The 16372-nt window shown below is 52.2% G+C and overlaps 5 protein-coding genes across 5 annotated transcripts; all 5 read left to right on the top strand.

The window, feature by feature from the left end:
• Window positions 1-2384: 2384 nt before the first annotated feature.
• On the top strand, window positions 2385-4413 carry P170DRAFT_358231 (uncharacterized protein; the record flags this gene model as incomplete). Its single annotated transcript, XM_024844276.1, has 3 exons — window positions 2385-2416; window positions 2473-2683; window positions 2734-4413. 3 exons carry the CDS (start codon window positions 2385-2387, stop codon window positions 4411-4413), a joined length of 1923 nt encoding a protein of 640 aa, XP_024704186.1.
• Window positions 4414-4678: 265 nt separating this feature from the next.
• On the top strand, window positions 4679-8007 carry P170DRAFT_455702 (putative anaphase-promoting complex component Cut20/Apc4). Its single transcript, XM_024851558.1, has 7 exons — window positions 4679-5058; window positions 5163-5508; window positions 5564-6137; window positions 6208-6942; window positions 6994-7060; window positions 7124-7273; window positions 7336-8007. Exons 1-7 carry the CDS (start codon window positions 4788-4790, stop codon window positions 7713-7715), a joined length of 2523 nt encoding a protein of 840 aa, XP_024704185.1. The 5' UTR covers window positions 4679-4787; the 3' UTR covers window positions 7716-8007.
• A 1181-nt stretch (window positions 8008-9188) lies between these two features.
• P170DRAFT_359119 (karyopherin beta) lies at window positions 9189-12404 on the top strand (the record flags this gene model as incomplete). The annotated part of the gene is made up of 9 exons (XM_024844334.1): window positions 9189-9228; window positions 9324-9382; window positions 9483-10289; window positions 10372-11000; window positions 11097-11316; window positions 11369-11701; window positions 11758-11995; window positions 12048-12156; window positions 12221-12404. 9 exons carry the CDS (start codon window positions 9189-9191, stop codon window positions 12402-12404), a joined length of 2619 nt encoding a protein of 872 aa, XP_024704184.1.
• Window positions 12405-13537: 1133 nt separating this feature from the next.
• Window positions 13538-14557, top strand: P170DRAFT_436554 (40S ribosomal protein uS8). Its single transcript, XM_024849178.1, has 2 exons — window positions 13538-13945; window positions 14222-14557. Exons 1-2 carry the CDS (start codon window positions 13813-13815, stop codon window positions 14479-14481), a joined length of 393 nt encoding a protein of 130 aa, XP_024704183.1. The 5' UTR covers window positions 13538-13812; the 3' UTR covers window positions 14482-14557.
• Window positions 14558-14883: 326 nt separating this feature from the next.
• Window positions 14884-16246, top strand: P170DRAFT_407618 (phosphoglycerate mutase family protein; the record flags this gene model as incomplete). The annotated part of the gene is made up of 4 exons (XM_024846693.1): window positions 14884-14993; window positions 15058-15374; window positions 15473-16048; window positions 16132-16246. Exons 1-4 carry the CDS (start codon window positions 14958-14960, stop codon window positions 16244-16246), a joined length of 1044 nt encoding a protein of 347 aa, XP_024704182.1. The 5' UTR covers window positions 14884-14957.
• Window positions 16247-16372: the final 126 nt, after the last annotated feature.

Below are 16372 nucleotides of genomic sequence, written 5' to 3'. Positions count from 1 at the left end.
CGTGAAGTCATCGGCAATAGTATCCTTATCGCATCCCCTGAAGTTGTGTTCACCGCAAGGTCAGTGACCGAAGTTTATTTGAGCGATCGACAAGTCGGGAAAAGGAGAGCGAGGATAGGAGGCGTAGGAACCAAAGGATTGGAAGGGGAAATCCTGGCGCTAACGACAGGAAGCCATCCAACCAAACTTTACCATCGTGCTGGGTGTGTAAACACTACTCCGTAGACACTAACAAGACTCCGTAATGCCTCCTGTCAAGGCCCTTGATCGGCGACCACTTGGTTGCCCGGCAGGCCAGCAGCGCCAGCATCCCGACGAGCAAGGGTGTCAGCCGTAGCAGAAAGGTGCCAGGATCAATCGACCGGAGGTGGTGATCGCAGCGATGATTTGTTCATGCCCCCTATGGACTAATTTCGTCGCAACTAGCTGACTGGTCTATAGACGCGCCTTGGTCCGTGGGGTCGTACTAGCCCGTGTGATATTGGATCGCTAGAGGTGGAACGACATGGAAGATTGACAAATCATGGCTCCCTGTCTGCTGGCCGTGCAGTGTCTGAAGTTCTGAACTCGGAGTCTCTGACAGTCTGGACTGCACCTGATGGTATATTTAGGAGAGGCGGATGAGGATGAAACAATCGCCTTCGGGGGATAGAAATACAACGTGCGGGATGCCTGGTAAAATAGGAGGGAATTTCTCCGTATCTTACAGTCCCGATACTCAGAGCCAACGGCACGTGTCTCTCACGTGGCCGCGTGGAGCGTTGTCGACCAGTGAGCAGTTTTCTCCTCCGAAGTCAACTCCCTCTCCTCTTACTCCGTCTGGCATAGTCACTCCTGAAGTCCTGATCCACTGCTCTGATGTCGTCAGATCGGCGGGGATTTAATTTTCTAAATTCCACCGCGACGGAGATGTTCGCTCGCGCGATGGAAACCACTAAATGACACCAAGTCTTAATAATGTTGACCGGTTCCTCGTTTATCTTAATTAGCCCGAGATCGTCTCCTTGCTGTCCGCTGCATATCGACACGAGGATGGAGATTCTGCACGAGAGTCAGGCAAGACCTGTCGGCAGAGCTGAGATTACTTGCGACAATTATTTGTTATGCTGCCAGCAGGTAATTTCCACCTAGCAACGGTGTCACCGAATGGCTACGTGCCATCAGATTGGCTGCAAAAACCTGCATGGCTGGCTGTGATTTTGATCCATCAACTTTTTTTTTCTCTTCGGACTCCACCGCGGTACATTAGTCCCGCCGACTACTTTGGTTCGCCAGGAACTGATCAGCTCCTCCTCAGCTCCGGTTCCGCTCAGTGGTTGATCAAATCTCCTGGTTCCCAGGAACCACGGAGCATATTGGATCGGATCGCGTCTTCGCTCTTTTTTTTTTTTTTTTTTTTTCTCACTAGTTCCGGCCGATGCGATGAAACTTTGACTTTTTCTGACTGACCTGCAGGGATAACAGCTCCTCGTCGTGACGTGGTGACTGCATTTCCCTGTGGATTTCTTCTAAGCGCGCTGCCGGGGTTGTCCAAAAGTGATCAACTGTCATTCATCCCAACGCTTTTTTATTTTCTTTTCTTTTCTCGAGTTTATTTAATTTAATTTATTTTTCTTCTCTCGGTCACTCTCGATTTGAAATATTACTATCTCTCGCAGTGGCAGGGCGAGTTTCCAATCTTCTTGAACTTTATTTCATATTTCTTTTTCCTCTTTTCCCTCGTACTCGCTCATTCAAACTATCCCACGTGTGGAATCATATAAGAGGTCCATCTCGAAACATCCAACAGCTACAGCAAGCGCTGAGGTTCCTCCACTCATCTTGCCATTGTTCTCGACCCCGTCTATCAGCCTTGTCAGCGCTTCTGGCCTGCAATATCGCCGCCCATTGGCTCTCAGTCTTTTTTGGCATCCTCGACTCGGGGGTATCCAAATTTAACCTCCCGGCCACTGCGTCTACTGAATCACTGATCTCCAGGAGTCCCGGCGATTGTTGGTCTCAGATTCCATCCGACGTGGTATGGACCTGTGATTAGCTCAGTCTCCTTGGGCCACAAATTCCGTTATATTCCCCGACTCTTCTTGCCGCCACGCATAGCCTGATACTTTGTCTTTTGTCTGTGTTCTTGGAGAATACTCGACGAGGCTCTGTTAGCCGGCGCTCCCTAATATCTCAAAGATCTATTTCTGTCCAGGCTGGTTCTTGGACAACCCTCATTTCTCTCGCTCCTTCTATTATATAGCCACAGCGTTGGCCAACCCTTTTCGTTTATACATTTTAAGTCTTCTTTTGTTGCTATCACTTTAGTGATAGAATCTGTCTTGTTCATACCTCAATATCCTTTAATCCTATTCAACCGTGAAACAACGCGTCATACTGCCATCATGACTTCGACTACTTTGATGACATTTCTACTGTGAGTCGCATTCTTGCAATTGGCCCCGAGCATTTTACTGATGGTGTCCTTCGCAGTGTCCTCAGCCCTCATGTCAAATCAGTCAAGCTCTTGGGCTCGTGGGATAATTTCTCCAAACCATATTACATGGAGAGGGACAGACGCATTGGCTCAGGCCACTGGAGGGGCTGCCACACTTTCACCGATATAATATGCGATGGATCCCCGAGTCACATGGGCCCTGCACGCTCTGGCGGACTCAAGATGGGTGGCACTTACTGGTATTATGTTTGTCTCTCCCCTCCGGATTCGTATCATTCTATGTCTAACTGAAACAGTACTTGCTCGATGACGATGTTGAATACTACAACGAGGCAGAGCCGGTGACATCGCAATGCCCTTTTCTCCCCGGTCAACCGGTTAATGTTCTTCATGTTCCCATCATACTGCCCGACACCACTCCGACCCACACTCGTGAGAGAAGTTGCAGCTCCAACAAGACCGATCAGCGAACCATGAACCCGGAGGATAAGTATATGAATCCCCGGCGTCCCCCTAAGCCCAAACTTCCTCGCCTTCGGACGTCTCCCCCGCTTTTACAGCAACCGACGCCTGCTTGGTCGTTCAATGCCTCCCCTTTGGGCCTCGCTACCCATAAGGCCTCCTCTCAGCCTGGCAGTGCCACGTCAAACGCTAGAAACCGTGTTGGTTCCAAGGAATCAAATTGCAAAGCTGCCCGATCTGTTTCTCCTCCGAGATCTCGAGGTCTGCGAGCTGCGTTCCGACAGTGGAACGCATCCTCGCCTGAGTTGAGCGCTCCCAGTGATGAAAGTACGGGCAACATCCCGGGCTTTATGGCACGTGGGTCTGCTTCGTCGCGCAGTGAAGGATACGAGGACTTGTCTAGACCTCGTTCGCGTGGCGGCTTGAAACAACCCACAAACAACACCGAAACCTCTCGCCCATGCATGGCAAACAATCCCTGGCTCCCGGTTCCGACCGAAACTCATGACCATACGCCGTTATCGATTCAAGAACGGCGCGTTATCAACGCGACATACGCAGAGCAAACGCCGCGTAGAAATCCTCTGACTCTACAAACGAATTTGGGTTCGGCCACTCCCCGCGGCCAACGCAGCCCTAGAAGATATTCTCGCACCGCCCAAGGGTCTTCTGTGAGCTCTTACCCTTTCCTGACGACTGCGACCGTGGCAATGCCGTCGGAGCTTGATGCTACAACGCCGACACCATTCACTTTCAAGGAAAAGCGGCTTCCGACGCTTCCCAATACACCTTCTTCGGTCATGGACGAGGCACTACGTGACCTTGATGACCGAGAAAGAGCCCTGGACACCGAGAATTTCGGAAGTCACTTTTCGGATTTCAGCGCGACAGAGACTTCCATTGACTCCCCGTACGAGCAAAGTCGCTTTTCCGAATGGAGCACGGATACGGAATTGATCTCCCCCGAGTCGATGACCTCTTCGCTGACTTTCAACAATGAATCTCAAACCCCTTCCATCATTGACCGTCTGGAAGTTCCAGATCTCGACTGCGCAATCACAGAACCCAGTGACCCAGACACTCCCCATTTAACCGTGGCTTCCAAGCCTTCACCTACTACTCTCGGTGGCGATTCCCCCCGTTTCAACCTGCCGCCTCCTCGCCTAACGATTTCCTTATCTCCGTCCGACCTGGATGTTCCTGGTCTATGCATCCACGACGATGATCACGTGGAAACCAACCCCAAACGGCATGCCGCCTTTTTTGGAGGAATGGACCCGGTAGAGGCTCTGGGGATCGCTAAAAGCCCCGAGGCCGGTAACGTCAATTTCCCTGACTCGGTCAAAAACGATATGTTTTCAATGATCGATGGGCGCCCTGCCACGGCTGAGAATAGCCACCGCGACTCCAGGCGAGCGACCGTTGCCAGTCAGAGCGCAACGATGCAGGAAATGATCGATGAACTGAGCTATTTGAAAAACATGATTCAGTCAGGAGACACAGGGGATATCTAGGGGCTTTTGCTGGACAATTTGCCTGCAGCGATTTACACATAGCATTTATTAGACCGATAGAAGATATCAACGAAGTAGTTAGAAATGAAATGAACGCCCCATATTTTGAACCCTTCTCTTGATATTTCCACTTAATAATGTTTATTCTCATAAATGAAGGGTCAGTTGCCCATAACCAACGCTTTGAAGTGGTGGCAGCGCTTAAGGTTGGCCTGATTGTTGAGGACTCACACGGTGACAAACACGCCACAAACAACCCGCGCGCCAAGAATCCCGACCATCCATCCTTTCCCTCTTGGAACACAAGCCGAAATCCCCCTCTCCACGACCTTCATTTGACCTGCGAAGAATGGACTAAAAACGAGCTGTAAGATATGGCTGAAGATGGTTCCCAGCCTCAAACACTGCGCCCTGAGCTGCAGCTCCCCCCTGTTGGGGAGAAATTGTTGCCGGCAAAATGCAAGCCAGGCACGTTGGCCTACTGTCCCACCATGGACCTCATTGCCTTAGTGACCGAAGACGATGAGCTGCATGTCTTCCGTCTCAATGGGCAAAAGGTCTTGGGGGGATCATTCAAAGGAGACCCGTATTTGGATGAAGATGACGGCCGCGGTGAGATTCGCGCCTTAATGTGGAAAAACAATGGTGCGTTCCTCCTACTTTCCCTTAATGGAGCATGTATACCCAGGCTTTGTTCCGGAGTTCTTATCGAAACTTCTGATTTGTGGATTGCATTAACTCGGTCGTAGGACACTTGCTTGCTGTGGCGTGTGCGGATAATACCATTCGTGTCATCAGCTCTTACAGTGGTAAAACTGTCCACCACTATCCTGCATATCAAGCGCCGGCAGATTCTCCTCAGCCTATCAAGGTCACCTGCCTGGGATGGGGGGTAAATTTCACCGATAGTAAGGCTGCACAGAGGCACCTACAGGAAGCTGCTGGGTATATCACCATCGAGGATCTGCTCTCTCCTAACGTCCATCCCTCGAAAGCGGCTGCCGTGCTGAGGGCGGATTTGCCGAGGGAACTCGCATTGTTGGATATTGAAACGTCACTACCAAAGCTCAGCACTCTGCCAGCTACAGGGGGCGAGTAAGTAATATTTCCGTCATTTGCTAGTCGATGATCTCTAATTTTGTGGTTACAGCGACGATGTTTTCAGCTCTCGAGCATCTCTCGATGCCATGTTCCACTCCGCTGCTAAGAATACCAGTGATGCGGTGGATGTTCTGCTTGTCGGATCCGATAATGGCACAATTCACCTGCGTATCTTTGATTGCTTTGAAATCGGCTCCTTTGAGGTTGGAACGTCGGTTACGGACTCTGCCTCGTGCCAAATCTTCAAACATGCCTCGCATCCCTTGAGCTCGACACATGCACTTTTGGCTTCGACTCCTGCTGAAGGGGATGGTTTAAGCTCTCTGCACCTAATCACTTTGGATCTTCGGTTCATCACGCGGTCCGGGAGATATCTCTCCCTTTTAGCGTACAAGACAACCCAGCTTCAAAACCTGCTTCGTTATATTGGCCAGGTGCAGAGACAAATCGAGCTCGAATGGAAAAACGCCCAAGAGCTGCCAGCACGGTATATGCGAAGCGTCAACGAAGATCTGCAGGAAAAGTGCCACTGCGATTTCGTCACGGCTGCTTATCACTTAGTTGTAACTGGGGACTGCTTCGCGCCTCTCAAAGAGTTTTTAGTCGATATTGTCGGAGAGCGAGTACGCATGCCATTTACATTCCTACATATTGCACATATTGGTTTCTTTCAATACTGACTGAACTAAACAGGGACATAAACGGTGGGAGAAAGCCGTCGCAACCGGCTATGAGAATGTGCGGCGCTTGATCCACGAGTGCCTTCTGCCGGCGTTAGAACGATGCCAAGTGCTCCTCAGTCGACTGTTTGGGCTTTCAAAATTCCACAAGCTGAGCGAAGTTCTTGGTCTGGAAACATCTGATCTAAACGCAATTGTTGAGACGATGGACTGCCTTCAGCTATTATCTCACCACATTCTTATACACACCAACGATGAGATGTGTCAATTTGAATCCTTCTCCAAGTGGCTTCGTCATGAAATAGACATGCAGACCGCGGAGCCTATGTCACAAACGCTTGAGGAACTGATGGAAAAGACCGACATGATCGAATACCCCCAGACCCTGAAATACATCAGAGGAGCTCTTACCAAGAGTACACTCCGCCATTATATCCAACAGCTGCCCATGATGGGGATGCCGAGACCGACGTCATCGACCTCCGACAAATGGGCGCCGACGGGTCATGACAGGTCCTTCTACGACACATTCAAGAAGCTACTGGAGCAGCAAAATCAGAACCCGGGCGATGTCGACCCGGTGAAGCTCCCTAAGATCAATGACCTGACAAAACGCCTAAAATTACAATTCGACACGGTCTTTGGGCAAATTGCGTTGACACAACGCAGGGGGATACTTCATCGATCGCCCCTTTCGCTAGACCCCGATTGTGATCACAATGTCATTGATATGACAATGCGCTACGAGGTAGGGACACTGCCTGTGTGTTTGAAATGCCATCGCTCAATAATTTCCTAGGACATCGACAACCAGAGTTTATGTGTGATTTATGTGGCCACCAGATCCATCAAGTCAACCCACCTCAGTGAGTAACAGCATCCTCCTTCCGAAGACTATCACGGGATAATGTTCATTGACCATGGTTTAGTGTATATGTATCGCCTGGTTCTTGATTCTGCAAACGGGGTCAGCTCTACACGAAACACTTCCCTAGGAACCATCGACATGCAAGAGGGACAAATTCGACAGGTCGAGTTTGTGGAGGATAATACACTCATGGTCCTTTGGGCGGACAGCAGTATGTTACCCCTTTCATTCACTTGACTCATGCTACGAATATATGCTAATGCCTCTCTACAGGAGGATCCTCTTCTCTTCTGAACTTCGCTTTCCAGCCCGTGCCGCCTGGAACAACCGACGCGACTTCCATTTCAGCGTCACCTCTTTTCATCGAGTTCCATGACTACCACGGAGAACAAGCCTCGCCTCGGCCAGCCGAGAAAACAATCGCACTGGACCTTGTTTCTCCGGAATGCGCTTCGGTCGAGCTCATCAAGCATGCCTTTGCCGTGTCGGGACCCAAAGCCAAGCCCGGCCGAATCGACACCAACGGACGCAGTGGTCGTCGGGCAGTCTGCGTGCTGTACCACGATAACCTACGATATGAGGTCCTAGACCTAGACGCCGAAATGATTGACGAGGAGGAAGATAACGAGGACGGCGAGGCTGGAAGTGAATGAAATTGCCTGTCTCATGCACCCGGTTAGAATCGGCGATCAAGCATAGAAATGCAATAACTATTCCGTGGCGGTGGCGGGAATGCCAGATGTCCCGTCTCCCTTTGTTTCATCGTGGCATTGTCGGAGAAAGGGCTTTGAAACAGAGTAGCCTAAGGCAATGATCTTCCGCCCTGGCTTCAGGTGCCTGCAGGTCTTTTCGCCACCGGCCGTACGGTAAGCATTGTAAAATTTACGGATACCGCGCCGAGTTTTCGAGTCTATACCGCATTGGTTGATAGGCGTTGACAATGTGATTTGATTTTTCACGATGGTCTTTGTTTGTTTATTTACGGAGTATAGCTGGACCTCTTAGGGCCGCAAGCTTTGCAATCGAGGGGATTCTGGGGCGCAGAGCGACAGAATTGTTTGTGCGATGGGGTTGACGCCCTGGTCACCGGGGCCACAGAGAGTGGGCGGTGGGCGGCTTCTTCAAGCAGCAAAATCAAAACAAGCAAACGGACGGGGGGCAACGGCTGAAGAGGGGCAAAAACATGCCGTAATGACGCCCGTCACAAATACCAGTGACGACAAGACGCTGGCGGCCTGAGGTGTCCAGTCCACCGACGTAAGCGTAGGCAAGGTAGTATGCGCCTCTGCAGCTGCATGGATCTCCTACCGCCCCGCGCCCGCCAGGATTCGCTTCCGGCGGTAGCCCAATATGATAGATAGAAAACCGGTCGATCTGCTGGCCAGGATGGCTCCCCCGAGGCCCGTCGATGGATTCGCTGCAGCAGATGCAAGCCCGGGCGATGCGTTCGCCTGTCTGCTTTGGACCGGCCAGTCCGGGTGGGTCTCACGTGACGCGTGACTAAACCAGTGGGTGCCGGCCAATCAGCGGGCGCCAAAGGGCACGGCTCCGCCGGCAGACGGGGTGCCTCAGGCCGCGAGCCCGCCCTGCGCTCGCGGTCATTCTTTGCTGTGAAGGAACGGCTCTGACGGTATTATTGGTTTTCTTTCTCTCGTCTTCCCTTTCTCTCTCTTCCCTTCTCGCCTTTCCCCCCCTCTGGCTTGCTTCTTTTTTCTTCCTTTCGATCTCTGCTTGAAATCCTGCCATCGCAGTAGACTCGACGCTCGACCTCCCCCCTCCTCCCTGTCCCCTTTGAACGCCAGACCCTGGGGTTAATTTTCTCCTTGTTCTCCTTGCTCGGGCGTGCACCACCGCCGCCTATTTCTCCCTCTTGTGCTACCCCCGGAAACGACCTGGTGCATGCCTCGTCATATATCCACAAAAACAGCCTTTGGTCCCAACACCGCAAAATAACTCCCACACTGACTCTCTTTTTTGGGTGGGGGACTTTTCCATTGTCATCTGGCTGCTGGTTCGCTTTTAATTAAGCCCGAGGAGCTGTTTCTAATTTCTTCTCGTTTCTTTCTTTCTCTTTTCTTTTTTTCGCCCTTCATTTCGCTAGTGGACGGATTTCCGCTTCAGGCAAAATGAACGTCACCCAGGTGTTGGAGAGCACTTTGTCGCCAGGTATTGCGATGGCCCCTCCCTGTTTCTGCCTCTGTGTACGATAGCTATTCTTATGGATGGGATCGCTGATGGCTTGTTTTTGTTGTGATTTACAGATGCGACGGCACGTGCCAATGCTGAGCAGCAGCTGCTTCATGCGGCCGAAGTTGACTTCGTATGTTCTCATTTTCCCCTCTGCTTCGACCCATGCGCCTCCTTGCAGGCCGTCCGGGAATCCGACGTGCTAACCATCGCCCGGTTCGTCGTCTTTCTAGGCTCAATATCTCGTCACTCTTGGCACGGAACTGGCAAACGAAAACACTGCGTCCCACATCAGAACTGCCGCCGGTCTTGCGTTGAAGAACTCGTTCACATTCAGAGATCTTGCTCGGCTACGCGAGGTGCAAAAAAAATGGGTCAACCAGATCACTCCCGAAACCAAGCAGCAGGTGAAGGAGCTGGCGTTGAAGACGCTTAGCTCCAAGGATGGTCGGGCTGGCCAGTCCGCCGCTCAGTTTATCGTCTCGATCGCCGCCATCGAACTGCCTCAGAACCAATGGCCGGATCTCATGAACATTCTGGTTCAGAACGTCGCCAACGGCACTGACCAACTGAAGCAGGCCTCGCTGGTCACGATCGGTTTCATCTGCGAGTCCCAGGATGCCGAGCTTAGGGAGAGTCTGGCCGCCCACTCGAACGCCATCTTGACCGCCGTGGTTCAGGGCGCTCGCCGCGAGGAGGCCAACTTGGACATCCGCCATGCCGCCATCAAGGCTCTCAGTGATTCCGTCGATTTTGTGCGCTCGAATATGGACAACGAAGGTGAACGGAACTACATCATGCAGGTTGTCTGCGAAGCTACGCAGGCTGAGGACCTCCGCATCCAGGCGGGCGCATTCGGTTGCTTGAATCGTATCATGGGATTGTACTACGAGAAGATGCGCTTCTACATGGAGAAGGCTCTCTTTGGACTAAGCGTTATGGGCATGAAGAGCGACGAAGAGGACGTTGCTAAGCTGGCTATTGAATTCTGGTGCACGGTTTGCGAGGAGGAAATCGCCATCGAAGACGACAACGCTGCGGTTGGTTTTTCCACATTCAGATTTTTTTTTGATTTTTTTTTCGTCTCGTCAAGTTGCTGACAATATGTTTTTCCACTTATAGGCCCAGGATGAGGGTGTTCCTGAGATGCGCCCATTCTTCGGCTTTGCCCGCGTGGCCTGCCGCGAGGTCGTTCCTGTTATTCTGCAGGCTATGTGCAGACAGGACGAGGATTCTACGGACGACGAATACAACGTCGCTCGCGCTGCCTACCAGGCCCTGCAGCTCTACGCTCAGTGCGTCCAGGGCGATGTTATCGCACCCGTCCTCTCTTTCGTTGAAGAAAACATTCGTCATGAAGACTGGCGGCGCCGGGATGCCGCCGTGGCCGCCTTTGGTGCCATCATGGACGGTCCCGACCCCAAAATCCTCGAACCCCTTATTAAGCAGGCCCTTGGCGTCCTCGTTGGCATGATGGAGGACAGCTCCATTCAGGTCCGCGATTCGGCAGCCTACGCCCTTGGCCGCGTATGCGACTTTTGCTCTGAGACTCTAGACCCTGACGTGCATTTACAACCCCTTATTTCGTGCCTCTTCAACGGCCTCGCCAGTACCCCGAAGATCGCCAGCTCTTGCTGCTGGGCTCTGATGAACGTTGCCGACCGATTCGCCGGCGACCTTGGCGCACAGACGAACCCCCTGTCGAAGCATTTCCAGGAAAGCGTCAAATCGCTTCTGACGCTGACCGAGCGGTAAGTTTAGATTTGATTTGCCCTATCACCAAGCCCAGCGCCTTCGATATCTCGAAGGTGGCTGGCCCTCTCATGGCAGCCGAAACTGATGTCAAGCAGACAAGACGCAGACAACCAACTCCGCACTGCCGGATACGAAGTTCTGAACTCCTTCGTGGCCAATGCTGCCAACGACAGCCTTCCTATGGTTGCCAACCTCTCCGACGTCATGATTCAGCGACTGGGGCATACCGTTTCTATGCAGCAACAGGTTGTCAGTGTTGAGGATCGTATCACCATGGAGGAGATGCAGACTAGCTTGACCAGTGTGCTTCTGGTAAGAACTCGATTAGACGGCATACCATCGACATTGTGCTAACAAAAACCAGGCTATTGTCCAACGCCTTGAGACCGAGATTAAGCCTCAGGCTGACAGCATCATGCACGTGGCGATTCAAGTCTTGAACACCGTTCCTCCCAAGTCCAGCGTGCCCGACGTTGTCTTCGCCACTGTTGGTGCTCTTGCCAGTGCTTTGGAAGACGATTTCGTCAAGTACATGGAACCGTTCTCGCCCTTCCTCTACAACGCCCTCGGCAACAAGGAGGAACCCGGCCTCTGCGCAATGGCCATTGGCTTGGTCAGCGACATTGCTCGGGCCCTGAACGAGAAGGTTCAGCCATTCTGCGACACCTTCATGAACTACCTGCTTGAGAACCTGAGTGTAAGCCATATGTTAACCACAGGACCGAAATGAGCTTATACTGATAATCGCTACAGACTTCCACCAACCAGCTGAAGCCTGCGATCCTGGAGACGTTTGGCGATATTGCCCAGGCCATTGGAACCAACTTCACCCCCTACCTGCCTGTTGTTGCTCAGGTCCTTAACCAAGCTTCGCAAGTGACCACCAGCCCCGATGTTGGCTTGGAGATGCTTGACTACGTTGTATCTCTCCGTGAGGGCATTATGGACGCTTGGGGCGGTATTCTGCTCTCCTACAAGGGCACCCCTCAAGGTAAGGGATTCTCTGGAACTTTCCCCCGTACAACGTGCTAACGAAGTTGCAGTTTCCCAAATCCAGCCTTTTGTCGAGACTATTTTCCAACTGCTTCACCTGATCTCGCAAGACTCCGGTCGTAGTGAAGGCCTGATGAGAGCGTCGATGGGTGTTATTGGGTATGTTGTCAATCTGAGATTCGTCGGCTACGAAGTTCCGCCATGCTAATTACATCATCTTTAGTGATCTTGCCGAAGCATTCCCCAACGGTGAATTTGCTGCTTTCTTCCGCAACGACTGGATCAACGGTCTAGTGACCGAGACCAGACGGAACAAGGAATTCGGTGCTCGCACGATCGAAACCGCCCGGTGGACGCGTGAGCAGGTCAAGCGCCAGGTGGGCATCTCGGCGGCTTCTATGGCCTAAGTGAACAGCCATCCGCCGACCAGTCATCGATTGCTCTCCGCGAGATCACACCGCCCCTTGCACCCCAGGCACCGGTCCTTTTTCGTTGGTGCACCCAGGGAAGAGGCGCCATGATTTCTGAGACCCCGCCCCATTTTTCTGGAGTAAAAGCAATACCATCAGTGGGAAACCTCAGGGTCATGCCACTGTTTGGTCGCTGCCAACACTCGAACCAAACAGGCCTGCGCGGTTTTTAGCGTCGACAGAAGACTGGTTACTCGTCCCTTCTTTGTACGACTTGGACGCCTCAACCTTCACGTCACTTACTGCCATGCCTGTTCCCCCTCCCCTCCAATCTCCCCGTTTCCCCCATCACCACGCAGCCGTATTTTCCCCTTCCCAATCCCCCATCCACCCCCTCTTCCACCTCGTGGGCACTCATTGTCCGCGGGATCCATCTTGCCTATTATGACTCCCGGATACATGCTGTTACATTTTCATTGGCAAATCTTTTTCATCTTTTCCCCCTCCCCCCTTCTTGTTCTCATTTCATTTCTTCTCCCTACTATTACTAGCACCTATTGTGTCATTGCACCGGCCCATTTCTTTATTTTGCCCACTCACGTCCATTTTAATTAGACAAAGATCATTATAGCCCTTTCATCCCTTCAAAACTCATGTATGCCCTGAAGTCATGTAATGCCTCTGAAAGAAACACTGCCATGAATTTTCTGATCCATCCCTTCACGTATAATCCTCCTCTGTGATCCACAAGACCTTGTATAGAGAGAATGATAAAAATTGGAACCAGTAGGTGCACACATCCGGTCGAGGGCGTTGGCTGGGCCGGTCCGTGAGGAGACCGAATGCGGTTAAGCGCGCGGGCATCTTGCGGCCTGAGGCAATAACAACACCACGTGACCCGATAAGGGCACGGGGCGGGTAACCCTAAGCGCGCACATCTGCCGAAGCCTCACCAACTTTTCATCCCCGTCGAGCTTTGCTTTCCGTCCACCCCATCCGCTTCTCACCAGCCTTGTCGGTACGACCTTCGAGGTATGTTTTATATGCATTCCACACCCCCTTCGCAGTCTCTCAGCTAGTCTGGGGAGAGCAATCACTCGTCGGCTTTCGGTTTCCAATCATGGGATTTGAAAAAAAAGTTTTCGCTGGGCAGGCCGGGAACGATGGAGTGATACGCATCTCTCTCACGGCACGAGCTGAAGAACCCTTGATGGACTCAAAGGGGCACTCTTTGCGCTCGAAGACTACTGGTGGCTGACTATTTCGGAACCCCGAATTCCTCGCTGTCCACCGACTCAATTCGGTGGGGATTTCGAGGAATGGGTTCGAGAATCTTTTTTAGATACCTCATTTCGTGATTTCAAAAACACTTTGATCTGAGAATCTCGATCAGCCAAACGCCAAAATGGTCAAGACTTCCGTCCTCAACGATACGCTTAACGCTATCAACAATGCCGAGAAGGCTGGCAAGCGCCAGGTCCTGGTTCGCCCCAGCTCCAAGGTCATTGTCAAGTTCCTGAGCGTCATGCAGAAGCACGGTATGTCAACGTCGACGTTTTCTCTCAGGCCTCATGTTTTTTCTCCGCCATGTTTCTATTTCTTTTGTATCGCTGGCAATCCAGCATTCGGGATGATAACTAGGCGGCGATTTCGATCTTAACCCACTCTACGACGTCCGCCCTTTAAGTTCCCGATAAATTAAGTCGTGTTTTCTAAACATGGCGGAGATCTTACATGTTTCCTTGCCTTTTTGTTTTATGTTTGGCAACTTTTAATTCTCCGTTACATCTCACTGATTCTCATTCTTTTTCCAGGCTACATCGGCGAGTTCGAGGAGGTTGACGACCACCGTTCCGGCAAGATCGTCATCCAGCTGAACGGCCGTCTCAACAAGTGCGGTGTCATCAACCCCCGCTACCCCGTCCAGCTCCGTGACCTCGAGAAGTGGGCTGTCCAGCTCCTCCCCTCGCGTCAGTTCGGTTTCGTCGTCCTGACCACCTCCGCCGGTATCATGGACCACGAGGAGGCTCGCCGCAAGCACGTTGCCGGCAAGATCCTCGGTTTCTTCTACTAGACAACCAACTCCCAAAAAAAGTTAATTGTCATACCCGTGCATTGGGGCTCGGAGGACCTGGGTTTTGAAAATCGAGCAAGGAAATGTTCTCAAGGGAAACCTGTCTAGGCGAGAGAGTCTAGGATTTACTACCTGGCAGAAACGCCATAGATAGTTTTGAGTGAATCTCGCTCAGTCGAATCCAAGTCAACCGGTTCTGATCACAATTTGTTATCCAATCGTAGGGTCTGTCCGTCGATCTTGTAGACGCCCAAGAAGAATCTGCTGCAGGACCAATTTTCGGCTGCGGTCGAGACAGACCGAGGTTCTTTCTGACCGCCTCCCGCTATTCTGCCTCTGCTGTCTTCTCCCCGCAATTCCCATTGACAAGAGCCAACGTTCGTGTATCCTCCCCTGTCATTCCTTGTGTTGTCTTCTTTTCTTGTCATTCTCATTCTAATACTTTCTATCTAACTATCCTCAAGTCTCCACTCACAATGCCCCTTGACACGATATACCTAACCCGCCATGGCGTCAGTCCCCAAGCCTCGTCCCTCCCCATTTATATAGAGTATATCCACTAATAAAGACACCAAGCACCGTCTAAATTGGACAATAGACTACAAAACAGGGACATACATCTCCCAGTTCCGTACCCCAACTGGCAATCCCGCTGATCCCACCCTGACCTCGCACGGCGTGCGTCAATCGCACGAGCTAGCAGCCCACCTAGCCAGCCCATCGTTCCACCCGAAGCCGTTCCGCATCTACTCAAGCCCGTTTTATCGCTGTCTCCAGACCATTCAACCCTCTGTTGAGGCATTGAAAGAGAACCAACGGACACAGGGACCCGAACAAGCAGGGAACATCGACGCCAGAGCGGACTTTGACGTGAGGATTGAGAATGGCGTCGGGTAAGGGGATACTCATCTACCCATCCTCCCTTCATCATACATCACGATACTATACAAAGTACCCAAACCATATGCTCACCCAATACCAAAACCAATAGAGAATGGTTCGGCCCAACCTCCTTCTTCCACCACCCGACCCCCGCCTCCCCATCGACCTTGAAAACACACTTCCCCAGCATCCTGGCCGCCTCCCCCGAGGACACCTACACACCCACCATCTACCCCTCCACGCGGGGCGAATCCATCGCCCAGCTGCACGACCGCGTCGCCACCGCCCTTGCGGCCCTCATCGCCGACGCGGACGCCGAGATCGCCGCCCTCGAGGCCGCCCAGGACCCCGCGGACCGCACCAGCAAGGCGATCTTCATCTGCTCGCATGCCGCGCCGCTGATTGCCATTGGACGGGCACTGACGGGCCGGATGCCCGAGGATAGCGGGGAAGAGGACTTCAACGTGTTCACGGCGGGGTTGAGTACGTTTGTTCGAAGGAGAGGGGCGGGTTCTGACGGTGATAGTGGCTGGCAGGCGGAGTCGGCATTGGCGCCCGGGACGCAGGTCGTTCGCGCGGATACTAAAGTGCCCGAGTGGCAGGGTGGAAGGGGCGTCGGGGGTGGGTGGGATTGTGTTGCGAATGGGGACTGTAGTTTCTTGAGCGGAGGGGCGGAGAGAGGATGGTGAGTTCTGGTTTCCTCTTCTTGCTTTGCTTTGGGGGTCTGTCTTGGCTATTGATGATGGCTGACTGATGTTTGATCCCTAGGCATTTCAACGGTGATGAGTCGTTTGATACGGGTCCCATGGCGCCGGAGTCTGCGTTGCCTACTTCGAGTCAGGATACAGCGTCGACTGAGCTGCCGGGGACGACGAAACTATAGATACGTGCATAGATATATATACATTGATAGATGCGTATATACAACATACACAAGATTGGTTACTTTGATTATGGTTCTTTCGATTTATATATAGAGTTAAGAGACAAGATCTTTAGGAGCATGTAT

This window comes from Aspergillus steynii, assembly GCF_002849105.1.
Source record: "Aspergillus steynii IBT 23096 chromosome Unknown P170scaffold_4, whole genome shotgun sequence".
Classification (NCBI taxonomy): domain Eukaryota; kingdom Fungi; phylum Ascomycota; class Eurotiomycetes; order Eurotiales; family Aspergillaceae; genus Aspergillus; species Aspergillus steynii.
The sequence above is the reverse complement of the archived record's forward strand: the minus strand, read 5'-3'. Positions and strand labels throughout refer to the sequence as shown.

Coding starts and splice junctions, on each gene's coding strand:
- P170DRAFT_436554 (XM_024849178.1), top strand. CDS start 13,813: ATGGTCAAGACTTCCGTCCTCAACGATACGCTTAACGCTATCAACAAT. Junction 13,946..14,221: donor GAGCGTCATGCAGAAGCACG/GTATGTCAACGT, acceptor TTCTTTTTCCAG/GCTACATCGGCGAGTTCGAG.
- P170DRAFT_455702 (XM_024851558.1), top strand. CDS start 4,788: ATGGCTGAAGATGGTTCCCAGCCTCAAACACTGCGCCCTGAGCTGCAG. Junction 6,943..6,993: donor ATATGACAATGCGCTACGAG/GTAGGGACACTG, acceptor ATAATTTCCTAG/GACATCGACAACCAGAGTTT. Junction 7,061..7,123: donor CATCAAGTCAACCCACCTCA/GTGAGTAACAGC, acceptor ACCATGGTTTAG/TGTATATGTATCGCCTGGTT.